At 45.1% G+C, this 27,421-nt stretch overlaps 1 protein-coding gene across 19 annotated transcripts in view; it reads right to left on the reverse strand.

The window, feature by feature from the left end:
• The window catches only part of SCRIB (scribble planar cell polarity protein), a 118,568-nt gene that overhangs the window by 48,124 nt on the left and 43,023 nt on the right, over positions 1-27,421 (reverse strand). For all 19 annotated transcript variants that reach the window (XM_083826317.1, XM_083826303.1, XM_083826321.1 and 16 more), the window contains 6 exons: positions 12,778-12,867; positions 12,121-12,198; positions 10,241-10,555; positions 9,671-9,751; positions 2,989-3,255; positions 2,629-2,739 (listed from right to left, as the gene is read on the reverse strand). In XM_083826317.1, coding sequence (XP_083682443.1) covers positions 2,629-2,739; positions 2,989-3,255; positions 9,671-9,751; positions 10,241-10,555; positions 12,121-12,198; positions 12,778-12,867 — 942 coding nt within the window. The remainder of the gene's footprint in view (positions 1-2,628; positions 2,740-2,988; positions 3,256-9,670; positions 9,752-10,240; positions 10,556-12,120; positions 12,199-12,777; positions 12,868-27,421) is intronic.

The following is a 27,421-nucleotide window of genomic DNA, read 5'->3' on the forward strand; positions in this document are numbered from 1 at the left end:
AACAGCAAGTAAGTGTTACAACCTCAGCAGGAGGAAGCTGTAAGGGCCAATTTTTATCATGTCCCTATGCTATCCTCCAACATGCCTCCAGGCATGTTTTGACTTCCACAGATAAAGTTCCCCAAGAGGTATTGTATCTGTGAAGAAGCTGCTCAGGTGCATTACTGTGTTACTGACTTTCAGAAAGCCTCCATAAAAAGGTCAGTTCTATCCTCTATGCGCAGTGTAAATGCTCGTCCATGTACTCCCACTCAAACTCTTTCCTCTTTCTCATTTGGAGACCTTCTGAAGCATTGGGAAAAAAGTACTAAATCACCAGTACCTTGGAAGGCAAGACAGTAGCCAGAGAGATACAAACTCAGCCTTAATGTCACAAAAGTTGAGCTGATGTTGCAAAGATTGAAAAAATGCCTTGAAAATTGTCCATACATCAAGACAGCATGGAGGCTGTGACAAAAGCAGAAAGGACACAGATTTTCAGTCATCTGGCAAAACTTGATACAGCTGGTACTGCTTATAGTACCATTTATTTGCTACTGGACAATGTTCAAATGGCATTTCCACTTTTGTTGTTAAGGCCAGAAGTAGTCAACTAACCCACTGGATGATTATCACAGGTCATTATGCACCACTGCCTTCTGCTCAGAAGAAAACTGTGTTTTAACAGTTATCTCCCAGATGAATATCTAACCTCAATTTGAAGGTGTTCAGGGCTGCAGAAACTATGACCATCTTCGAAAATTTTCCCAGTGAATAATTATTCTTGCTACTTCAAACCTCTCCTCAGTTTTCAGCCCAATACTGTCTGACCTTTTTTTTCCCCGATGTACAGTTTAGTTCTTTTTCATTAGGAAAAAGCACCCCTTGGTACTTCACAATTTCCTCCCTTCATTATATGACTTTTTTTCCAATTTTGAAAAATCTTTGTAGCTTTGAATAATCTTTGTCACTTTTATTTCCTCTTCTCCATCTAAAATCTTTTGAAATTGCAGGTATTTCGACTGACTGTGGATTTTGGTTTTGGCTTAGCCAGCACTGCCTTCAGTTGAGTTTTGGTTCCCTTCACTGTCCCTTATTACATGTCCGAGTATCACTTGGATGACTGTTTTACAGTAGGAACTCACATTACAGTCCATTTATTATGATACTCTTATGCTTTTCAAAGTTACTGCTTTCCAGAAAAAAATAGTGTAAAAGGGAAAACTGGTCTGCACCAACTATATCTAGATACAAAACCTCATGCTTAGTTACATTAGTGTATTTCTTTGAAGAGGAAAAAGTGATCGACTTCAATCTTTCCTCCTCATTACGAATTACAATTGCAGTATATTTTTGTTCAGTTTCTTGGCTGCAATTTGAGATTTACGTTCACACAGTTGCTAAGGCTGAATAGCATCAGGTCTGGTACAAATGCTTGTAAAATCCATCTGGGAGCCCTCCCATTCACTGACATCCTACCTCTTGAAAACTGCCACCCAGTTTGGAGTCCATTAATATGTTCTGTAATGTTATTACATGGTGCTAACTTTCAATTAGGTGATAATATAGTAATCATCTTGTAGGACTGTTTTTTTTTTTTTTTAAATATCATACTAACTCTGGCTGGGCTGGATTTAACTTTTCCCACATCAGCCCATTATAGCAGTGTGCTTTGCACTTGTAGCTAGAACAGCACTGATACCACACCAACGCTTTGGCAGTTGCTGAGCAGTGCTGGCACAGCATTAAGACTCTCTCCAACCTGACTCCAAAGGCCAGTAGCCTTTGGGGTGGGCAAGAGGTGGGAAGGGGACATTGCCAGGACAGCAGACCTAAATTGACCAAAGGAATATTCCATAGCATATGATGTCATGCTCAGCAATAAAAGCTGAGGGGGATGAAGGGAGACAAATGGGGGGGTACTCTCATTATGAAAGCGTTTGTCTTCTGGAGCAACTAGTACATGTATTGAGGCCCTGCTTTCCAGGAAGTGGCTGAGCATTGCTTGCTGATGGGAAATAAAGAATAACCTTTTTTCCTTTTGCTTTTGTGCACAGACTTTGCTTTTCTTTCATTAAACTGCTTCTATCTCAAAAAACCACAACAAGTATCAAGCTACTTCACCAATGAAAAATTTAACACTGGCACAAAATGAAGTAAGATTTGCTCTAAAATGTCATTCGATGTGTTATGGTCCCATATAAGCTTTTTAACCTGCGTAAAACCTTTGTCATCTTTTCACTAGTTTGCTCTGTCTGATGCCAGACTAAACAGGAAATAACTTTCTCACAGGAATTTTGAAAGAACTCAAATGTTTAACTGCAGCACTATTGTCAAAAGTGCATCATCTACCATTATAAATGGTAGACGTCACTACCATTTACTGTACCAGGACTGACAGTGTCAGTATAACTCAAGTCTACAAAGAAGTGCTCTAGACGGTATCTTGAGAGCTACAGACCAACAAACCTAACTTCCATTCCTTGTAAAATTATAGAGTCAAGAAAGAGTAAAATCTGTGAGCACATGGATAGATAGCATTTGTTGGCTAAGAGTTGTAATACTCTCACATCAAAATCCTTCATCTGAACCTCAATAATTAAATAACTCAGGATCATTCACTGCTAGGCTGCCCACATAGGACTTTACCTTTGAAATGAAGACACCTGGTTCATGAATCCCAAATGGATGGCTTGAATGGTCACTGCCTCCTACGATACTGAGTCCCAGGGGGCCACCTGCTTTTACAAGGTGTATTTCCTTGAAGGAACAAGAGGTAGTGTTACAGAGAATAAAGGATATCACATAGGGACCACAAACACTGAAAAACATGGAGTCAGGGATGTTCTGTGTGAGTGAGCACAAAGTAATCTCCCACAGGACAAGAGGGTTACCCACTACTTTTCAGTGCTCCAACAACCCAGTGAGCCAGCCCTCATCGCACTACCACTTTTTCATATGAAAAAGTACGAAGATTACACTATCCCATGTTCTAACAGACAGGCTCACCTCAATGGGATATTGATCCTCCAGGCCTTTAGACAGATGGTTCCTTTGCAGTTCCTTGCAGGAAGGTGTCTCCTCAGGTGGGCTCTCCCCATGGCTGGGAGGCGGTGGTGGGGAGTGCATGCGCACTCGTGGCACGCCTGGTGAGTCTCCCTCGCTGAGCTGCTCTGCACCCTCTCTCTCTACCAGCAGCACGATGGTGGGGGAGGATGCGGTAAGCAGCGCTACTGCCTGATCATGCCTGGCTTCTGTCATGTCTACCCCATTGATCTAGAACAACCCGCAAACTCAGTGTCAGACCATCACACGAGTACACCCTGTCATTTTAAGCCTTAGCAAAGCACCCTAAGGGACCCCATTCTGTGAAAACCTGCCCCTTCCCAAAAGTCTGTAACCAAAGCACTCTGTAACTTACCCCACTTCTTCCTATCTGGCAAAAGGACGTGGGCACCTGCTCATTCCCAGCTGACCACCATCCCCTTTCTAGACAGATTACCAACACCTTTCACCTTCCCCTCCAAACCTCCAGGCCCTATCAGCATCAGTGATGCTCCAGAGGACTACAAACACCAAGTATGATGATGCTGTACCTCCTGGAGTGCTACACAGCTATTGTCAAGACTATGCCCTTGTTCGTTCATTATCAGGAAAGTATCTACGACTCCTTTTTGGCTTTGCATGCCAGCTTTCTTACTTGGCCATGACAAAAGAAACCCAAGAGGTTGCATTAAAGGAATGGGTTCAAAGATCTTAATATGGGAGGAAGGCAAAAAGCAGTGATTCCCAGCAGTGATGTCACAGTACACTAACGCACCATGGCATCAGCTACCTTTGAACTAGGGCATTTGCCCATATCAACCACTCTCAGAGCCCAGACATAGGCACTGAAAAGCTGAAGGACACAATCTGATGTGTGCTAGCTACTGGGCCACTGTTCCCTCATGCTGGGCAAGGTTAAGGCAGTCTTGGGAGGATAGTCCTGTGTTGTCAGTTTTAAGCCATAAAAAGTGTACCACGGGTATAAAAAGATTTGGAAGCAACAAGAAACAGACTCAGCTAGTCAACAGTGACTGTCTGGCTGACACAAAAAGAAAAATAGAAATATTTTGGACAAGAAGACATTATCCAATATGCTATGCGAAATAATATCAAGAATACAAATATAGTCTTGCTACGGTATTGGTGAAAGAGACAATGCTCTGGACACAGAGATGCTTCCAGTACATACATGGAAGCAGCAATGTCATTTGTACAAAGCACTGAAGAGACCTCATCTGAAAAAATGTATACTATTCTCATACTTCACACTAACAAAATAAGGAAATCTAACATAGGTTATCAAAATGCACAGAGAAATGCTTGTAGGACAAGAAGGGGAACAGAAAGCCTTTCCTACAAAAATAAGATACAAAGTAGCTTGACTAGAAAATCAAAGGAACGGGAAGGATGTGACTGTTCTCCAAGAGGAAGGCTATTCTGTACAAGGGACAGAGATCAAGAGAAAAGCTAAGTTAAAGAATGCTGCCAGAAGCACCAAATTTGCCATGACAACATTAACATTGAAAATTGAAAGGTTTCTAGTCCATAGTTTTTGGAATAGCTTTCCAAAATGAATAACAATGACATGAAAATAATAGCTGTTAAGATGGAGTTTGATCAGCTTATGAAATAATAACATGACTTTTTAACAGCCACAGCAACTGGATTTTGTAGCCTGATTCCTCACTGTCTAATTCCTAGAAATATTGTAACTATTCCCAGGCTCCTTTCAAGAAAGCAGTTTCTGGGCAAAGTTGACAGTGCACTGTCTGACAAGGCTTTGTCCAGAAACTTCATAAACACTACCACCACCCTCAACCAATCTGCACTATCCAGATCCACAGTCAAGTGTGCTTACTCTGCTTATGACACGGAGGCTTCAGCCTACAGTGGGGTTTTTGTCAGACTATCAGCAATATTACCCTGCTCACTAGTTATCTTCTGACTATCACATAAAAAGCAGACGAGATAGCCCTACACTCCTAGTTGTGACACGGTCAGGAAACTCTCAGCCCCACAGCCTATCCTCCGATACTCGGACATCTGTCCCAAAGGGACATCTTTGGCACCAACTACTGAGGCCTAACAAGGATGTGAAGATGTTCGAGCCCGCACATACATGCAGGAAGAGGCTCTAGGAAGGATGCAAAAGTACCTGGGTAATGGCTATTCAGCATAAAAGGCAATAAGCAGGAAAGATAATAAATTAAACAGAGAGATGCACAAACCTAATGAAAAGCAGGTGACAGAGATAAGTCTCAAGACACTCATGGATGGATCACTAAATCACTCAAAAGGTAACATTGAAGAAGTGTGACCAAAAACCTGGTAATGAAGATTATCATGGGTTGTCAGAACAGCTCTCACAGGAAAAAGCAAACTCACTACAGGAAGTTTTAAAAGGGATTGTGTGAATATGCAAAATTTATGATGGGATGTTTAGGGGGAGAATCACACATAGGGAAATGGAGGGGCCAAGGAGTGGGGAAGAAGGAGTATGGGAAAACAGAGAAGGTAGAGAACAAGAGAGGCTGATCACAGGCAAGCAGGCTGCTCGACAGTATACTTGTCTGGGCAAGCCCTGTGCCTGATCACCACAATCTGCTCTACCTTTTTATCATATCCTGTTCCTATTTACTGTGTGAATTTGTTCTTTATTCTGCATATGTACTAGCGCAAGACCCACTAGTAAAACTCATGCTGAACTAGCCAGCAAGTAGGAATCCAGTATCTGGAAAAACCCAGCAGCTGGCCCAGAGACTGAATAAAAGGCTCAGGGTCTGACCAAAGAGCTTTGAAGAACTTGATGCTTGGGCCAGAAACTGAAGAGACCTGCAAATGTGAATTTGCATGGTGGTTAAGTGAGGGAGTGCACGTGTATGTTCCGCAAGCAAACCTTAAACCTGATTAGCCATTGGGTAGAAACAGGGTTAAGCCATTTGTGTTGTTCATGCCCTATGAGAACCATTCATCTTTATATGGAAGCCTGAAAAAGTACTTCCTCCTTTCCTGTCTGTGCAAATCCATGGCCAGTTGTGCCTGTAGGGCTGGACCTGGGAATGGGGAAAAGCAGCTGCCTCACATCTAGTGGACTGGTAAGGAAGAATCCTCTTAGGTCCTCCTGTCTGAGGGATGCAGCAATTTTTAACGAAGATGACATGCAGATGTGGCTTGGCCCTTAGGCTTTTATCACCAGATGAAGGCCCTACATGTTTCACAGAGAGACCTGCAGTAGCAGCATGCACTCTTGACTTCATGCATTCCACTCTGAAAAGTGAGCTCTGTTATTCTTCCACCACTGATGAGAATGGTCAGAGCACAAGTATACAGTAGTACTTCCTCAGACTCCAACGAATGAGGTCACAAGAACTCCCCGAGTCAGAGGTATGTCATATACAACAGTTCTTGACAGCATTTTCTGCATGAGCTTCTCTATTGCCTGGCAATCATACCTTCTCAGCTCTTGGATAGCTAGTTTTCAGTGGCCCTTATTGCTGTGTCTCTACATAACAAGAGAACAAGGGCAACAGGAGCAGTTGAGCTATCAGAATGCACAGAGGAAGGGACAGAGTATCATCTGTCCATGCCACAGGGAGCTATAGATCTCTAGCAAATTTCTTAGTGATCAGACTGCTCTTTAGGACCCTCACATATCACTTGGTACCACTACTGTTCTCAGTCTCCCCCAGATTAAGTATTCTTCCTTCTACTCCCAGTTCTATCCCCCCCAAAATAGCTGCCCTTAGTCACTGCTCCCAGTCCTGCACCCTCCCTGCTAGATTCCCATCCAATGACTCAAACTCTCCAACATTCCCCCATGCAGCTCCCTGTCCCATTTGCTTTCTGCCCCATCTTCCACTACCAAGACGACTCTCAAGATGCCTGTCACAATTGTGTCAGGGTGCTATTCATAAGAGACACTAGAACATGAGGAAGGCTGGAGAATTAGTAATCAATCACCGGTGAGTTTTGTGGGGTGTTAACATTGAAGAGAGATCTAGGCTGGGCTCTTCAATCCATGTACTCAAAGCTCCCTGAAGAATGTAAAAGGAGCTATCCTGGTCCTTCCCTGTAGAGAAGTCCGGGATGATATAGAGCACAGGGGAAGAATATGAAGCTGTGCTGTATTTCTTCTCCCAAGAAAACAAAAAATCTTTGGCAAAGTGATACAGAAGCATGACTAGGAGACCATGGCTTTGGCAAACAGGCTTCTGCCTGCTGGACCTGTGAAACCACCTGTATCTTAACCAGGGCCCTCTTGCTTTCCCCATAGGGGAACACGAGCAACCTACACATCATATCCTGTAGATCATCATGTCCTGAAAAGCCCTCCAATAAAAATGGGCCATCAATGCTTCAGAAGAGTTGTGGTAAAGACAGAATTTGTGTGATGCTGTGTGGGCACTGTTCTGAAGTGAACAGGCACTCCTTCAACATCCAGTATCACTGGGCCAGGACAGTTCCACAGGTCTGACCTAGCAGCAGATTTGGCCAGAGACAGGGCAAAACTCACACAGCTTGCTCATGAGTCTCTTAGAATGAGCAGAACATCTCAAGGACAACTATCACCAAGAAGATAGGAGAGGCCTCAGGATTTAACGCTACCACCACCATGTGGATACTGTGAACCCCACAAGCAGGAAAGGCAGAATAGCAGCTGCTACCAGGAGGCACACCTGCTGGAGTTGCTACAGTTAGACACTTGCTGGAAGGTGCAGAAGTTATGTGAATAGTCTAGACTAGGTAAGGATTCTCCTGAAAGATAGTAATTTGTACCTGATTTCTTAAGTGATCGCAAGATTTGAGCTGCAACTGACGCTCAACACCACAGCTTTTATGACTGCACATAGTTGAGCACAGGAAATATCCTTGAGAGCAGAAGACCATGCTCATGGATATATTCCTTACCTATGCAATAACACTGCACATATTGTTGCAGTGAGGTGTGTCAGAGGACTAAGGACAGCAAAACCTTCATCCACGTCAAAACCTAACAGTGCTCCTGAGTTCTGTAAGCCTTGGGCTCATACAAAGCAGTCTGAAGACACTGCAAGCTATTACTAGGGAATTAGATCTGCTTTCCTATGAAGATGCCCATGGATATAAATATAGCTGCTAATGGAGGGGTAAATGGGGTTTGACTTCTGACTCCATTCTGAGATCTTGTGTTTCCTTCTTGCCACAGGTAGAGCCAATTAACACCACATGATGGTCTGTGTGCCTGTAATCACGCCTCTCAGTCATGCCTCTGTACCAGTGGAGCATCAAAAGATGAGCAAAACCAAAATAATTTAGGCTATGGGGAGGGATTCTTTTATCAGGGAGCGTAGTGATAGGAGAAAGGGTAATTGCTTTAAACTAAAAGAGGGTATTTGGATTAGATATTAGGAAGAAATTCTTCATGATGAGTGAGGGTGGTGAGGTAGTGGAACAGGTTGCCCAGAGAAGTTGTGGATGCCCCCATCCCTGGAAGTGCTCAAGGCTGGGCTGGATGGGGCTTTGGGCAACCTGATCCAGTGAAAGAAGACCCTGTCCATGGCAGGGGGGGGTGGAACTAGGTGGTCTTTAAGGTCCCTTCCAACCTTCCAAACCGTTCTATGATTCTGCTATTCTGTCTGGCAACAGTCGGGGTCAATGCTTGATTTTGGGAGGGGGTGGGGAGCCCTAGCAAGGACAGAGAGATGCTGTACCACGGTGTTCAAGTCTCTTGTCAAGATATGCCTGTCAGACCTGGGCTAAAGCTCCACTAAAATTTTGTGCCAGAGCAAATACAACACAGCCCCCAGCCTAGGGATAGAGCAGACAGAAGCCAGCACTGACAAGGCTGTATCAGTGTTTACTCACACCAGCTCTGTGGTAACACATGCTCTTACCACAACAGCTGGATCAGAAACCCACCACCAGCACCAGGATGCAGGAGCTTTCACATGGAGGCAGCATGCGAGCTTGGGAAGAGGGTCAGGAGACTCAGCAGACTCTCCCCCACACGAGGGAGAGGAGGTGACACATTAGGCAGACTTGAGGTTAGAGGCAGCAGTGAGATCCATATCACTGGCACAAACAGGAAGGGAAACTGGGGCCAGAGTTTGAAATGAAAGCAGGGGGAAGCACTCCAATGTGCCCTGCCCAGCTCCACGCTGCCATCAGGCAGCCTCCCTCCTCTTCAGCCTATACTGACCCCTGCCACCCCGCAGGGAGCAGCTGTCAGCTGTGCCTCAGAACGTCCCTTCCCACACATCCTGCTATGGCACAGCTCTCCAAGGCTGTCCTACAAGGCTCTGGAGGGACCCCAGGCTAGGGCAGTGCTGTCATATCACCCATATTACCTCTCTCTAGTACAGCCCTGACTACTGCGTACTGTCCCTGTGGGGACATGCTCACACGCTCCACTCAGGGAAAGGAGACATTAACTGTACCCACTGCCAGTCACAGGCTGCTAAAAGACAGGGAGAGAACCAGCAATATTAAGTGCTCTCACAGAAGACCATGGAGATGAAAAAAAGACCCTCAAAATCCATCTTCAAAGACAGGAACACATCTCCTGTCTGAGGAAGGGCAGGAAGCTTCATTTGTGCCTGCTGTCCCAAGAGCAGCGAGTCAGACCCCTTCCAGACCCTCCTGCCCTTCCCTGCATACCCGCACTCACCGAGATGACCCGGTCTCCTACATGCAGGATCCCGTCCCGATGGGCTGCACCACCCTCTGCAATTCGTGAGATAAAGATCCCCTGAAAGACAATCAGAAAGGTCAGAGCAGCCTTGTACCTCCCCTCACCAGAGCTTTGCTTTCCCAGAATCGCTCCCTGACACCAGGCAGGTCTCAGCTCTTTCCCCTTTGCAGAGCCCTCCCCTGCCCTGGCACTTCCCCTTCATTCCTCACTCAGCACAAACCCTCTTCTGCTTCTGGAGCCACCTGCAGCAAAGTCTTCATATGGCCAAGAGCCCAGAATATGTCAAGAGGACACTGGCAGGATTAAATGTCACTGGCAGGAATTGTGAGCCTCAGCCCCGCCTCCTTTTGAACTTCTCTCTTTCCCTGACTTAAGAGTAGATTCTGGCTCTCAGCGAGACACAGACTGCCTGGCTCAGCAACTCAGAGTTCCTGGGCAGAGTTCCTATGCTGCCTCAAGCAATGTAAGGAAGACCCCATGCTGCTCCCTCATGATGTGCTGAGAGTTGGGATTGAGCATCTTCCCTCCCAAGGAATCGTTACTAACCGTGTCACCAGCCCGGTAGGGTGTAGAACCTTTGCCACCAGCAATGCTGAAGCCCAGACCCTTCTCATTGCGCATAAGGCAGGTGGAGTATCTCTCCGTGGGAGGTGTCCCCTCAGGCCGCTCTGGGAAGCGTAGGCCACCTCGCCTCTCACGAGGGCTGTAGTCATCCTCAGGGCGAAGCGGTGTGACGGTGATGGCATTCTCTGGCTCCACCATCCGCTCCCGCAGGACTGTCATGGAGACAGAGCTTCCTGATCCACGCAGAGCTTCCACTGCCACATGATGCTCAGCACAATGCAAGGATACGCCATTCACCTGGGGACAAAAAGAGCCAGGCACAACCCTCCCTTTGTGGGGAGATCTTCCAACAGCCTACAAAGACAGCTCCAGTCTTAGCAGTCAGTGTCCAACAAAAACACAGCTCATCTCCTAGCGCTGCAACCCTGTTCCAAGAGGGACACGACAGACCTCACCTGCTACCCCACAAGGGAGCTTCCCTGTACTCAGAAAGCACGTGCTGCCTAAATACATAATACAATGGCTAGTGGGTGGGGCTCAAAGGGTTGTACTGAATGGGGTAAAATCATCCTAGCAGCCAGTCACTAGTGGGGTTCCACAGGGCTCCATTTTAGGGCCAGATCCCTTTAATGTTTTTATAAACGATCTGAATGCAGGACTCAAATGCATACTAAGCAAGTTTGCAGACAACACTGAATTAGGAAGAACTGTTGACTCCTTTGAGGGTAGAGAGGCCTTGCAGAGAGATCTGGACAAATTAGAAGGCTGGACAGTCACCAACTGCAAGAAATTTAGCAAAAGCAAGTGCTGAATTCTGCACCTGAGATGGGGCAACCCTGCATATATGGACAGACTGGGGGATGAGAGGCTGGAGAGCAGCCCCACAGGAATAGATCTGGGGGTTCTGGTTGACAGCAAGTTGAGTATGAGTCAACAGTGTGCCCTGGCAGCCAAAAGGGCCAATTGATCCTGAGGTGCATCAGGCATGGCATTGCTAGCCAACTGAGGGAAGCGATTGTCTTACTCTACTCTGAGGTAGTGCAGCATCACCTTGAGTACTGTGTACAGTTTTGGGTGCCACAATATAAGAAGGACATAAAACTATTAGAGAGTGCCCAAATGAGGGTGACGCATCTAGAGGGGAAGACACATGAGGAGCAGCTGAGGTCACCTGGATTGTTCAGCCCCAAGAACAGACTGAGGGGAGGTCTCATCGCAGCCTGCAGCTTCCTCACAAGGGGAGCGGAGGGGCAGGCGCTGACCCTCTCTGGTGACAGCGACAGGACCTGAGGGAATGGCATGGAGCTGGGACAGGGGAGGGTCAGGCTGGATATTAGGAACAGACTCTTCACTGAGAGGGTGGCTGGGCACTGGAACAGGTTCCCCAGGGACATGGTCATGGCCCCAAGCCTGCTGGAGTTTAAGAAGCTTTGAACAATGCTCTCAGAAATATGGTTTGATTTTTGGGTGCTCCTGTGTGGACCCAGGAATTGGACTTGATGATCCTTGTGGGTCCCTTCCAACACAGGATTTTCTATGGTTCTGCAATACGTCTCCAAGGTAGCCCCTGCCAAGCACAGGAAAGGCCCTTTCTGCGAAGGGGAATTCTCTTCCACAGGAAGCCTCATCCTCCCCATCACCTCTACCATCCCCACAAGGCAGCAAACCCCAGGCAGGTAACTAAAAGATAAATGGCAATGTTAATTAAACAACCTACTCTTTGAGCTAGGGGGGATTTTGTTTTCTCCTTGTGCAGTTCCTGATGCTTAATTTGGCTTACAGACTAGTGCAATGCACTTATGCATCAACCTACACCTCTCCATTCACTCTCTAGTCATTAGAAATATTAGCTAGGTTCTTACCTCCAGAAGCTTGTCCCCAACACGAACCCCTGCACGAGCTGCAGGTCCCTCTTCTGACACACGGGAAATAAAGATGCCCTGGAAAGACACTCTATGTCAAAAGAAGTGGAGTCCATTCCTCAACCATGTAAAGTGTGGAAGGAAAGTAGTCCACCCCGTTCAACTTAAGGGAAAGGGGAAATCCCTTGCCAATCCCATACCCTGGCTGTGGGGACAAGACATCCACATCACTCCGTTCAGGAGTTAGTGGAAAGGGGAAAAAAATTCCCGTTCCAGGGCTACCCCACATGTGACAAAAAGGAAAAGGGAAGGAAACAATAATCCTTTTCCAGTAGGATGAGAACAGCACAGCTGATGCTATCACGTGTGGAAGACAACCCTATACTTTTCTCCTTTTGAGTCCTGTACATCAGGACACAAGTGGGAAAGAAACTGCTGCTCTCATTGCTGCTCTTGGCGGTCAGTAGCCTGAATGTTTGAGAAGTTGTGCTCCAGCCCCCTACTCCTTGGCAGGTCAAGGGTTGCTCTCCACCTTGCTCTGTGAAAACCCAGTCCAACCGCCACAAAGCTCTTACATATGGAAATCCAATGTCCATCTACAGAGAACTAGTCCCTGAAAAGTGGGTGCTTCAATGATTATGCAGTCCAAGGTCTTACCTCATCGTCACCCTTATAGGGGGTGGAGCCCTTGCCCCCTGCGATGCTGATGCCCAGCCCCCCTGTCTGCCGCACGATAGTCAATGTCAACTGGAAGCAGAATGAACACAGGTTACAGGTCAGCGCAGGCGTAGAAGATGCCAAAAACATCTTGAAGAGCAAGAGATGACTACTTCAGAGAATAAGCACAAGAGTATAGACTTTATCTGCATGCATCTGCTCATGTATTTGTGTAAGCTGTGGTGTCGATGCCTCAAAGGTACCAAAGTTGCGATACGTATAAACAAACCAGTTTTCCCAGTTTAGTTCTGAACTATATCTCAAGACCAAGAGTTAGTTTGCCTGTATTGAACACACTGGAATGGGATGTCCACCACAAAATAAACTGATAAAGAGTGGAATAGGACTGGATAAGAAAACAGGGATATTGTTCATATCACAGCCCAGATCTACCACATTGCTCTCTTTGAGGTGCAATTCCATACAGCTACTGGGAGATTAAGGATCACCCTAATGTAACATGCAGTAACAAGAATGGCACATGTTCCAGAATACACTGGGACAGATACTTGGCTTTACTCTGTTGATGGAAATCAATGTGTTATTCTGGAAAAGCCATCTGTCTTGTTCAGTGGCTCCTTCCTCTTCTCCCCTCTGCACGTGCAGGCTCAGAAATGTAGCTGTGCAATCCAGAAGCCTCTTCTTCCTATCTCCCATTTCCACGTACCAAATTAAGGCCCCTTTCAATAGCAAAACTCTCCTCAAACTTGAACTGAAATTGCCTATATTCAGGACACTAGCATGAACTATTTGTGTTGCCCCAAGTCATGAGAAGGAAGGTAAGGAGCATGTGGTAGGAAACGGAAAGGAATGGGATAGGCAGGGCTCCCTCGGGGATCTGTCAGGGCCAAGGACCAAGGAGCTGGTGATGCAAGTGATGGAAACCTACACAGACTTCTGGAGAGAACCAAATTTACTGTCCTCCAGATGTCACTTCTCTGGAAACAAAGTCCAGAACAGAGAGCGGCTGCTGCAGAGGTTTCTAGCTTCAACATCAGATCCACTTGGCTTTGGCCAGGCCACAAGGCAGTCAACAAAGGAACCAGGAGAGCCCTTCCTTAATGCCCTCCCTTCAAATTTTTCTTCATTTTCTACAGTGACAAAAGCAACAGCTTGTGGGGCCTTCACATTCTACTAAGATCAAAAACCCCAGGAAACGCAGAATTACACTGAGGATCTTTGCCATTTCCTTTGTGCCCAGTCAATGGTGTAGTAGAAAGGTGGCAGAATCTTCACAAGCTAACCCTGGATTCTAGACAGACCATACATACATTGTCTGTAGTGCAAGACCTAGAGACTGAGTTAAATCCAAGTACTGAAAGACATGGATTATTCAGTTGAGACAAAAATGTGGTGGGCATAAAATAGCATTGTATATCATTGATAGCACACTTTAAAACCGCTTATACATTACATAAACTCTTCTTGTGTGAAAAAGTCTATTAGGATCTAAGTGAAAATACTCATTATATTCTCCAGTCTCACTGGATTTTGATAATGCTATAAAGGCTTTTATCTAATTTGATTAAAAATTGTCAATTTGTCTACAGAAAACTTGGTTCCCATATGTAGATTAGAGAGAATTCTAATAACAGGATCCAGATATTTCTGAGTAAGATAGCTGATGATTTTGCTCAGTGACTGAATATGACAAGATTATTGTTTTTGACTTGCTTTTGACAATGAACAAGGAATATATGGTGTCACTGGTTGAAGTCACTTTCAGTTTCACGCTAAGTTGATTGTTGAAACTAACTGAAAGATAAACCACAAAACAACGGATTTCACAAATTCACAGAAACCAGACCAAAAATATCAGGAAATCTGCCAGAAAAGTCAACTGTGCTGAGGGCTAAGAACCGCAGGTCTATCAATGTAAATTGAAAAAACAAAACACCAGTGAGGAACCAAGTGTAACTAAATTTAAAGACACTGCTGGAACAACAGCAAATTGGGTTGCATGGGACATAAATATATTTAGGCTAGAAAGAAGATTTCCAACTCCCAAAGCAAGTAAGTTCTCCCACAAAATATTGTGGTAAGAAACCAAACTGGTGAATGTTTGTTTGAAGTCTATGGAAAGACTATGAAATTAATATGTACCTGACAAAAAAGAAACCTTACAAAAAAGGTTCCAGTAGCCTATACGTGTCTTTTAGTTTTACATTCAGCACTAAGAAGATGATGAAGGGCCTAGAATGGAAGATATATGAAGAGCAGTTGAAGTCACTTAGTTTGTTCAGCGCAGATAAGAGGAGGCTGAGGGGAGGCCTCATGGCGGCCTGCGGCTTCCTCACAAGGGGAGCGGAGGGGCAGGCGCTGAGCTCTGCTCTCTGGTGACAGTGACAGGACCCGAGGGAATGGCATGGAGCTGGGACAGGGGAGGGTCAGGCTGGATATTAGGAACAGGTTCTTAACTGAGAGAGTGGTTGGGCTCTGGAACAGGTTCCCCAGGGACATGGTCATGGCCCCAAGCCTGCTGGAGAAGCCTTTGGACAATGCTATCACACATATGGTCTGACTTCTGGGTGCTCCTGTGTAGAGCCAGGAATTGGACTCGATGATCCTTGTGGATTCTTTCTAAGTTGGGATATTCTATGACTTTATTTCATATAATGGCTAAGACACTGCTTTTTGCACTGAAATACTAAATTATGCCTTCCTAAAAGTGTAACTGTCCTGGAGCTGCTTTGACTTTCATTCAAGAAAACATTTGTCCTAACAGTAGGGGATGGCACTGTTACCACCCCTGCATACTCTTGTCAATAACTTTTCTGTGTATTTATTTCTCTTCTTGCATTTATGCTCTTAGAATCACAGATCCACCCACCACCCAACAGTGGTTCATCTCAGGCTTAACAACAGATCTGTGATATTCCCCACCTAGAAACATGCTGCTCATCTGGTTCTGGTTCCTTACAGCAGCAGAACAGGCAAATGTTCATCAAGTGGGCAACATGTCTGGTGTTCCTCCCAGACAGGCAAGCATGCATGCCCTCAGTGGAAATGTGCTGCTCGGACAGGGGTAACGTGGGAAAATGGCAAAGACCACCACTTCAGCCTGAAGTTGGCATTTCCCTGAACTGGAGAATAGGAAAAAAAACATTTATCATACTGATTGCACCAAAGTAAAAACCAACAGTTACCCTTCCCTCCCCTCTCCTCTACCTCCCTCAGTCTCATCTGTGTTTCTGCCTCTAAGTCTCTGGGGAACACACTCAAACAAAGGCAAAAGTTAGTAGGGCTGATTGATAGCGCTTTCAACTAGATTTGAAGGAGGAAAGGGACAAAACTGGTCCTGCCACTGATAAGCTATGGGACTGCATGCCAAAAATTGAGGGACTGTGTGCTAGCAAGACCCTTCAGTCTGCCCCACGAGGGGCTAGGTTCAATGAAGCACATCTGAAATGTTTCTACACAATTGCACGCATCATGAGAAACAAGCAAGAGGAACTAGAAGCCCTGGTCCAGTTCCAGAGCTATGACATCGTTGTCATAAGTGAAACCTGTTGGGAAGAGGTCTGTGACTGGTGTGTTACAATGGACGGTTACAGGCTCTTCAGAAAGAATAGGCAGGGCAGGCAAAGCGGGAGGGTGGCACTCTATGTAACGGAGGCACTGGACTATACAGAGCTTGCGGTTAGCAACAATGCAGTTGATAGGCTCTGGGTAAGCATTAACAGACAAATATAAAGGAGATGTCATTGTAAGAGTCTACTACAGACCACCTGGCCAGGATGACAATGACGAATTATTCCTTAAAGAACTGAGAGAGACTTCTAGATCGGCTGTCCTTGTCCTTATGGGGGACTTCAGGATTTCAACCTGCCAGATGTCAACTGGGAATATCACATAGCTGAGACAAAAAGGTCCAGGAGATTCCTGAAGCACCTTGATGGGCTAAAGTTGCGCCAGGGGAGGTTTAGGTTGGATGTTAGGAAGATTAGGAAGAACTTCGTCACTGAAAGGGTTGTTAGGCATTGGAATGGGCTGCCCAGGGGAGTGGTTCAGTCACCATCCCTGGAGGTCCTTAAAAGACTTTTAGATGCAGAGCTCAGTGATATGGTTTAGTGGAGGACTGGTTAGTGTTAGGTCAGAGGTTGGACTAAGTGATCTTGGAGGTCTCTTCCAACCTAGACGATTCTGTGATTGATGATAACTTAGTATTTGTACTAAGAGAGCTGACTAGGAAAGGTGCCCTCTAGGACCTGTTGCTTGTAAACAGGGAGGGTCTTGTGGGTGAAGTTGCAATAGGTGGTCGCCTTGGCCATAATGACCACGAAGTAGCTGAGTTTAAAATCTTTGGCGACAGGAGGAAAACTGCCACCAAACTTCAACCTTGGACAGGGGGAAAGCAGACTTCAGACAGCTCAGGGAACTAGTTAGTGAGGTCCCCTGGAAAGTGCTTTTAAACACATTGGGGTCCAACATTACTAGTCATTTTTTAAGTACCACCTCCTAAGAGCACAGGAACAGGGAATTCCAAAATGTTGGAAGTCAAGCAGTAGGGACAGGCTGGCCTGGCTGAGCAGGGATCTTCTTCACAGTATCACAGTATCACAGATTTCTAGGTTGGAAGAGACCTCAAGATCATCGAGTCCAACCTCCGACCTAACACTAAGTACTCCACTAAACCATATCGCTAAGCTCTACATCTAAACGTCTTTTAAAGACCTCCAGGGATGGTGACTCCACCACCTCCCTGGGCAGCCCGTTCCAATGCTTAATAACCCTTTCGGTAAAGAAGTACTTCCTAACATCCAACCTAAAACTCCCCTGTCGCAACTTTCGCCCATTCCCCCTCGTCCTGTCACCAGGCACGTAGGAGAACAGACCAACCCCCACCTCTCTACAGCCTCCTTTAAGGTAACTGTAGAGAGCGATAAGGTCGCCCCTGAGCCTCCTCTTCTCCAGGCTGAACAAGCCCAGCTCCCTCAGCCGCTCCTCGTAAGACTTGTTCTCCAGACCCCTCACCAGCTTGGTCGCCCTTCTCTGGACTCGCTCGAGCACTTCTTCAAGTGCTTAGGCAGAAAAAGAGAGTATACGGTCACCGGAAACAAGGTTGGGTGACATGGGAGAACTACGCAGAATCACAGAATGGTTGAGGTTGGAAGGGACCTCTGGAGATCATCTAGTTCAACTCCGCTGCTGAGCACGATCACCTAGGGCACATTACACAGGATTGCACTCAGGCGGGTTTTGAATATCTCCTAAGAAGGAGGCTCCACAACCTCTCTGAGCAACCTGTTCCAGTGCTCTGTTCACCCTTACAGTAAAGAAATGTATCCTCATATTCATCCAGAACTTGCTGTGTTTCAGTTTGTGCCCATTGCATCTTGTCTTGTCACTGGGCTCCACTGAAAAGAGTCCAGCCCCATGCTCTTGACACGCTCCCTTCAGATAGTTGTACGCATTGATCAGATCCCCTTCACAGTTTCCTCTTCTCCAGGCTAAGCAGGCCCAGCTTCCTCAGCCTGTCCTCGTGCTCCAGTCCCCTAATCATCTTTGTAGCCCTCCTGGACTCACTCCAGGAGCTCCATGTCCTTCTTGTACTGGGGAGCCCAGAACTGGACACAATGCTCCAGGAGAGGTATCACCAGCGCTAAGTAGAAGGGCAGAATCACCACCCTTGACCTGCTGGCAACACTCTTCCTAATGCACCCCAGGATACTGTTGGCCTTCTTGGCCACAAGGCCACATTGCTGGCTCATGGTTAACCTGCTGTCCACCAGGACTCCCAGGTTCTTCTCTGCAGGGCTGCTCTCCAGCAGGTCAGCTCCCAGCCTTTACAGGTGCATGGAGTTACTCTGCCCGAGGTGCAGACCCTGCATTTGCCTTTGCTGAACTTCGTAAGGTCCCTTACCGGGCAGTGCTCCAGCTTGTCCAGGTATGGATGGCAGCACAGACCTCTATGGGGTTACAGGGATTCTGCTCACCTTTGCAGGGAGAGAATTTGTGCGGGCAAGGCTCAATTAGAGTTGAAGCTGGAGAGCATTGTGTGGGACAATAAAAAAGGGTTTTTTAAAGTATGTTAACAGGAAAAGGAGGACCAGAGCAAACATTGGTCTGATACTTGATGAGGATGGTCACCTAACAAACAGGGACATAAACAAAGCGGAGATGTTTAATGCATTTTTCACCTCTGTCTTCAACACCAGTGATGGGCTCTGGGACCCCAGCTGCCCTGAATGGGAGGACCATAACTGCAGGAACGATAAATGCCCAGTCAACCCCAAACTTGTGCGGGATTTGCTGCTCCACCTGGGTGCATGTAAGTCTGTGGGGCCTGATGGAATTAATCCCAGGGTACTGAGAGAGCTGGCTGATGTCATTGCAGGACCTCTCTCAATTATTTTTTAATGGTCTTAGGAATCTGGAGAGGTCCCAATTGACTGGAAGTTGGCAAATGTGGTCCCAATTTTCAAGAAGGGCAAGAAAGAAGATCCTGGCAATTACAGGCCTGTAAGTCTCACTCAGTGCCTGGTAAAATTATGGAGAAGATTATTCTAGGAGTTATTGAAAAACACCTGAAGGACAACACAGACAGCGGTTGTAGCCAACATGAATTCACAAATTTCCTTTTACGATAAGATCACCCATCAAGATGACCAAAGGAAGCTGGTCAATGTAACCTTTCTGGATTTCAGTAAAGCTTTCAATACTGTCTCTCACAGTACCTTCCTGGACAAAACGACCAGCATACAGTTAGATAAGAGCATAATAAGATGGGTGAACAACTGGCTGATGGGTTGCGGACAAAGGGTTCTTGTAAATGAGGTTGCATTGGGATGGCAACCTGTCAGTAGTGGGGTTCCCCAGGGCTCCATTTTAGGACGATTCCTCTTCAATGTTTTCATAAACAATTTGGATGTAGGACTTGAAGGTGTTTTGAGCAAGGTCACTGGTGATACAAAATGGGGTGGAGCTGTTGACTTAGTCGAGGGTGGTGAGACCTTGCAAAGAGGTCACAGAATCACAGAATATCCTGAGTTGGAAGGGCCCCAAAAGGATCATCGAGTCCAACTTCTGGCTCCACAAAGGTCTACCCAAAAATCAGAATTCAGACTGTATCACTGACAGCATAGTCTAAACAATTCTGAAACTCCGACAGACTTGGTGCTGTGACTATGTATGTGACTATGTATTTGTCCAGATCTATGATCTGGACAAATTAGAGAACTAGGCAGTCACCAACAATATGAAGTTTAATAAGAGCAAGTGCCGGGTCCTGCAGCTGGGAAGGGGCAACCCTGGCTATACACACAGACTGAGGACAAGATGTTGGAGAGCAACTGCACAGAAAGAGATCTGGGGCTTTTGGTTGACAACAAGCTGAATATGAGCCAGCAGTGTGCTCTGGCAGCCAGGAGGGCCAACCATATCTTGGGATACATCAAGCACAGCATTGCTAGCCGGTCAAGGGAAGAGATTGTCCCTTTATACTCTGCGCTGGTGCGGCCTCACCTCAAGTACTGTGTGCAGTTTTGGGCGCCACAGTATAAGAAAGACAAAACTGTTAGAGAGTGTCCAAAAGGAAGGCTACAAAGATGGTGAAGGGTCTGGAGGGGAAGACATACGAGGAGTGGCTGAAGTCACTTGGATCGTTCAGCCTGGAGAAGACTGAAGGGAGACCTCATAGTGGTCTACAGCTTCCTCACAAGGAGGAGCGGAGGGGCAGGTGCTGATCTCTTCTCTCTGATGACCAGCAATAGGACCCAAGGAAACGTCTTGAAGCTGTGACAGGGGCAGTTCAGGCTGGATATTACAAACAGGCTCTTCACTGAGAGGGTGAAGGCACTGAGAGGGTCAGGCACTGGAACAGGCTCCCCAGGGAAGTGGTCACGGCACTGAACCTGCTGGAATTCAAGAGGCATTTGGACAACGCTCTCAAACACATGGTCAGATATTTTGTGTGGTCCTTTGGGAACCTAGGAGTTGGACTCGATGATCCTTGAGTCCCTTCCAACTCGGAATATTCTCTGATTCTAAAGACTGGTTTGAGTCTAACCTATTTTTCACAGATTTTTGATATAGCTATCTTTTAACAGATTCTCTTGATCCTGTGAGATTTTCCAAATTGCACTGAGTAAACGTATACCTTTCTAGAGAAACTAGAAGCATTGCGCATATGGTCAGGCTTACTTTTCTCTAGCAGCCAGGGATATCTGAATATTGCCCAACAGACTTGGAACAGTATTTAGTGCTGTGTCCTACAAACTGTCAACTAAGGATTTTTGCAACTTGTTCTTGACAGGGGCACAGCAGATACAGAGGCAGAAATCTAGACATTTAGAGGGTTCAGCAGACCAAGTATGGAACTGCTGCTCTTCAGAGCCTGCTGAAAGACCACGTTGTTCCTCCAGACTTACGCAAAGGAGTGAGGGTTTAAGGGCTTTATTTCCAGAAGGCAGCAAGTTTCTGCATGCATAGACATCTTTTTATAGCATGCTATACATTTAGAGGCAGTGTCTGATCCCTGGATTTACTCCACTTGAAACTTTAGATGAGACTGGGTTGTCAACAGTGACTTGGAAAAGGCAAATATTCAATAAATACTTCTGATCTGTATTTAGATAGAAATAAGATAATGCATACATATCACATAAATCACATTTCACTCCAACAGGAGCTAGAGAATCCATTAAATACCATCAAAATGAATAATCACTTAAAAATTAGAAGAACTAGATAACCTGTACCCAAGAGTCCTAACAATTGACCAAGGTCTCCAATATACTTACAGAGTACTTATAAAATTCTGGAAACTTGATACCCTGAAATAGCATTTACGTTGTGCTGTTAAATTACGATATTAAAAGATTATGCCTACAACTACCAGTCAGTCATCCTAGCACCATTTCCAGAAAAGAAACAGAAGAACTAGTATGCATGTCCCTTACTGAGCAGACAGAAATAACATGCATATCAAGCAGCTGAATATTATGAAAATTAGGTCTTTCAAACAAGCAAAAACACCTACACCATTATTCCATTCCTTGACAAGATTCTAAACTTGGCTGACAGATTAATAGTATAAATCTAATAAGCAGGCTTTTGTAAAACATGAAACTTCTTATCACAAGACATTCTCACTGACATCACAGGATGCTGGGTTTAGTTTTACATTACACAAACTAAGAACTAACTGAAATAAAGAAGAACCATGAAGTAGGATTCTGCAGAGATCTTTATCAGGCCGGATGTTATTTTGAATCCCTGACAGAAGAAAATGCTAATTGTTCTTTATGAGAGGAGCATAGCATCCTTCCAGTATGGGAGAGGATGGGATAAAAATATATATTTTTTAAATCTTTTTCATGCATGACATTAATGACTTTATATGAAAAGATTATTCCACGCTTGTAGCAACAAAGGAATTAGGGATCACAGAATCACAGAATGGCTTGGGTTGGTAGGGACCTTGAAGAGATCATCCAATTCCAACTCCTCTGCCATGGGCTGGGACACCTTCCACTAGACCAGATTGCCATTGGATACCCAATGAATTTTCAGCAGCAGTCTTAAAAGAAAATCTTTTCAATGCAAAACTACAATTAAATTGCACAATTTACTCCCAGTGAATACTGTAGAATAAAAGTGTATCAGTGGGATTGGAGAGATGAGACAAATTCATGGACAGCAGCTCCACTGTATCTAGTACAATGGTATGAACAGTTCAGAAATCCTTAATAACATATTACAAGGACCTGGGAAAATACCAGTGAAAGGATCACAATGCCTCACTAAAAACCGCACTTCATAATTCCCAAATAAAGACCTGCATACCCACCAAGAGAGGTGTCTTTACACAGATACCACATCCAACCCTGTGTCCGTTTCCAGGAACACCCCAGCAAAATAGAAGGTAGTTACAGAAGAGACACACAACAGTTCAGGAGCCAGAGGCACTGACTCACCAGGAAAGATTAGAAGAGCTAAATCTGTCTGGCTTCAGTAAACAGTAACTCATGAGGACATAGGGACAGGCTGAAAATATCAGTGAGCAAATGGAAGGTAAGACATCACTGCATGAGATGTTGAGAACTAAATTAAAAATGAACAACGGAAAAAGGAACACGAAGGAAAGATCCTGCCCTGGCAGAAGAGCTGATCTGAAGATTTTCTGGCTCTGATTTTTCCTATTCCTCCTTTATAATGTTTTGTTAGTTACAAGGGGAATGGATACCTGGCAAGGCAGAGATGGCAGTATACTAATGACTGACAGTAGCATGAAGAGCAGACAGGACAGGTGACCTGCAAAGCTAAATGCTCAGGTGTACTCCTACAGACCCCCCTTCTCCAAAGAGGCTCCAAGACAATGGATGACATGACATTAAGTGAGGATGATGGAAAGAATGCAATATATTAAATGTACCTCTTGATGATGACTTTTGAACTGTAAAAACATCTGGGTTCATATAGGTTCATATAGATAGTTAGTTCCTCCATTAATTCCAGAAATAGGGATTTAAGAAGCTAGTCCTTCCTCCTCATCACAATAGGCACACAGGTTTCCTACAGCCATGGAAACATCAACAGCAAAAGAGAGGTTCCTGAAAGAACTGGACTGGCTAAACCATGGTACACAACAGGACAGAGTCCTTCTGGAAATGAAAACACTCAACTGCATAGATAAAAAAAATCAGTATTGGACAAAGATAAAATCATAGAATGGCAACTGATTCTCTGCCAAATACAGAAGCATAGAATGGTTTGGGTTGGAAGACCTTAAGGATCATCTAACTCCAACCCCCTGCCATAGGCAGGGAAGTCACCCTCTCAGGTGATCAGGTTGGCCAAGGCCCCATCCAGCCTGGCCTTCAACACCTCCAGGGATGGGGCAAGTGAAGAATTTCCTTCTAATGTCTAGTCTAAATCTATCCTCTTTTAGTTTAAGATCGTTCCCCCGTGTCCTATCATTATCTACCCGAGCAAAGAGTCCTTCTCCACCTTTTTTTTTTTTTTTTTTTTTTTTTATAAGACCCCTTTAATTACAGAAAGGCTGCAAGGAGGTGTCCCCGGAGCCTTCTCTTCTCCAGGCTGAACATCCCCAGCTCTCTCAGCCTTTCTTCATAGGAGAGGTACTCCAGCCCCTTGATCATCTTTGTTGCCCTCCTCTGGACTCGCTTTCTTGTGCTGGGTGCCCCAAACCTGGATGCAGTACTCCAGGTGGGGCCTCGTGAGAGCAGAGCAGAGGGGGACAATCACCTCCCTCCCCAGCCGGTCACACCTCTTTTGACAGAGCTCAGGACACAGTTGGCCTTCTGGGCTGCAAGCACACACTGCTAGCTTATGTTGAGCCTTTCGTCCACCAGAACCCCCAAGCCCTTCTCCACAGGGCTGCTCTCAGTGAGTTCTCCCAGTGTGTATTCATCTGGGATTGCCCCAACCCAGGTACAGATACAGAGCATTGAACCATTCCCAGAACTAGAACAAAAACCTAGACGTGGAAATCCTGCAGACTGAGCTAGAATGAGTGATACTGAAATGCATTATATTTTTTCCTCTCTTTAGCAGTAATGGATTTTTATTCCTATTCTTATTGATGCTCTTTTGTGTTAAAATCATTGGTATAGTCATTCATTTTGTATAATTCTGACTAAAAATTTTCACATTGAAACTCCTTTGCAGCCCAGAAATTTCTTATTGTTTTAAAGGTCCATTTTAGGAATATGGAATTAAAATGGCAGTATGTAATTAAATGACAGAATACTGGGAAATTTATGAAACTCTTCTAAAATTTGTTTCATTGACTAGCCTCACACTAAGAATTGCTTCATTTCCATTCTGTGCTGCTAAGGACAGCACACTAGAAAAGTGTTTGTCCAAAGTGACAACGAGATAGAAGGAAAATTCTTGCACTAAACCTGACATCGCTCATTTTAAAACATACAATCAGAGATATGCTTAAGAGATTATATTAGCAGTCTGGAGAACAAAAACTCACTGAGAACCTTGACACTGAATGGAGGAATAAAAACAAGGTAGCTAAAGAGAATTCCTATTCATAAACAGAATCTGCCACACCGTAAGTGGAAGAAAAACTATGGAATACAGGGTAATGAAGACTGAATAAACTCTGTCATCTTATCAACAGTCAACAAGTTTGAGTTCAAGTAGAACAGGTGCATGAAAGGGCAGTGAGAAAGACAAGATATAGAGAATAAATCATAGAAGAGAAGACCAAAAGAATCTTCTTTTAATCTAGCAAAATGAAGGCTGGAAGGAGTTGTGACTGACATCCATAAAAATGCACAAAGGACAAAGGGTCAGACAGCAGAAAAGATTTTTCAGGAAAAGAATATAATGACAACAATGAATAAACAAGTGCAAGTTTAGTTCGAAATCAAGTTCTCCAGTCATTCAAGAAGTAGAAATCTGGAACAGCCTCCCAGTAGAAGAAACCTGAGTGTGCATGTATGTACTGGGAAAGTGGAAAACACAATCTATATTAAATAAAATATTTGACTGAGTTGTGAAATACAGTACAAACTCAGTGATCTAAATGATGTGGCACAGTATACCCTCAGCAAGTTTGCAGAAAACACTAATCTGGGAGGAGTGGTGGACACACCAGAGGATCCTGCTGCTGTCCAGAGGGACCTCGACAGGCTGGAGAAATGGGCTGATAGGAACCTCATGGAGTTGAACAAGAAGTGCAAACTCAGCACTTGGGGAGGAAGAACCCCGGGCACCAGGGCGTGCTGGGGGCCACCCGCCTGGAAAGCAGCTTGGCAGAAAAGACCCTGGAGCCAGCAGCGTGCCCTTGTCACTAAGAGACTAAGGGTATCCTTGGCTGCATTAGGCAAAGCATGGCCAGCAGGTCAAGGAAGGTGATCCTGCCCCTATGCTCAGCACTGGTGAGGTCACATCTGGAGGGCTGGGTCCAGTTCTGGGCTTCCCGGTACAAGAGAGAAATGGGCATACTGGAGAGAGTCCAGCAAAGGCCTACAAATACGAGGAAGGGCCTGCAGCACCTCTCCTGTGAGGAGAGCCTGAGAGAGCTGAGACTGTTGAGCCTCAGCCCCCTCTGGAGAAGAGGAGGCTCAGGGGAATCTTACCAATGTCTAGAAGCACCTGAAGGAAGGGTGCAAAGAGGATGGAGCCATGCTCTTGTCAGCGGTGCCCGGTTGCCAGCACAAGAGACAACGGGCACAAACTGGAACGCAAGAGATTCCCTCTGATTGTCAAGAAACATTTTGTTGTGCAGGTGACAGAGCACTGGCACAGGCTGCCCAGAGAGGCTGTGGAGTCTCGCCCCGTGGAGATTTAGGTGACCCTGACTGAGCAAGGGGAATGGACCAGATGACCTCCAGAGGTCCCCTCCAATCTCAAGCATGCTGTGATTCTGCTGCTAGTTGGTGATGATAGGAGACTTGACTTCAGGATTTCTTCCAAATTTATGTCAGCCTTAAATTTAGCTAATTGCTTCTGGATTGAATATAGGTTGTTTTTGGTTAAAGTGTATCTTCTGTAAACGTCAACCTATCATCATTTTTTTCTCATTTCAGTTCCTGGATCTAAGCTGGAGATTACATTCTTCATTACAAGGTCTCAAAGCTATTCAACAAGTTCTCTTTTCTGCTATTGACACAGTCAGAAAATGTAATTCGTTTTTCCAGTAGAGAACCATTTTTAAAGGCTTGCAAATTCCCCATTTATTTCTAGAGGCATTTTTGAAATTTCTAGTTTTTTTATGTAATGCTGGTCCTAAGCAATGTGACCTGTATCTCTTGTATACATCCTGTTTTCTTGTTTCAAAAGGGAGGATCAGATTTGAAGTGTAGTGTTTTGTTTAAACAAGGTGTCTTTTCTCTCTGTTAAAACCCACTTCTCTATTGCTTTTTTTTTTTTTTTGAGAAAGGAACTAAATGAGCAAAAAGGAAACTGCAGGTAGCTCTTCACGTGAGTGAGAAATCATTCTACAGTTTACTACTCAGTCCTTAAGAAATCTCCATAGGAGACAAGATTTGCACTTGACAGCGATATATTATGATGAATGAGCTGCAATCAGACAAGTAATCTGTCATTTTGTAGGTGAATCATATTCAAACTGTGACTTAATAGACCTGAATGAGAAATCGTACATCTAAGAGGGGAAGATTACAGTCTCTACATCCAAACTGTTATAGGGCGATAGCATAAGAAAGAATACTAAGGGACCTTTCATCTCACTAGGAAAAGGTTAAAAAAATGTATTGCAAGAAATCAAAAGCCAAAAAAAATTTGAACAGAAATTACATCACATCTTCCTAGCTCAATGGGATGATTAAACATTTTAAAAAACTTTTCAAAGTTCAACCCCACTTAACACTGGATGCTTCAGGACCACGCTGTGTTGTCACAGTCTGCCTCTGGCAAACAACAATTGTTGTGCCAAGCATGAAGCCTGCATTCAAACACAAATGGTAGCATTTCTGAGCAATTTCCACAGGATAAGACTTCTTTAACGAGAAGACTTGACTTGCTTCTGACTCCAGAGTGACAAGATCTGGCATCTGAGCAGAGGAAGCTGACAGGATCTTTTCCACCCTCCAGCAAGGAAGTCAAGAACCTTCAACCTCTAAGATCAGCCTAGCTTTTT

This window comes from Anser anser (assembly GCF_964211835.1).
Source record: "Anser anser genome assembly, chromosome: 2".
Taxonomy (NCBI): Eukaryota; Metazoa; Chordata; class Aves; order Anseriformes; family Anatidae; genus Anser; species Anser anser.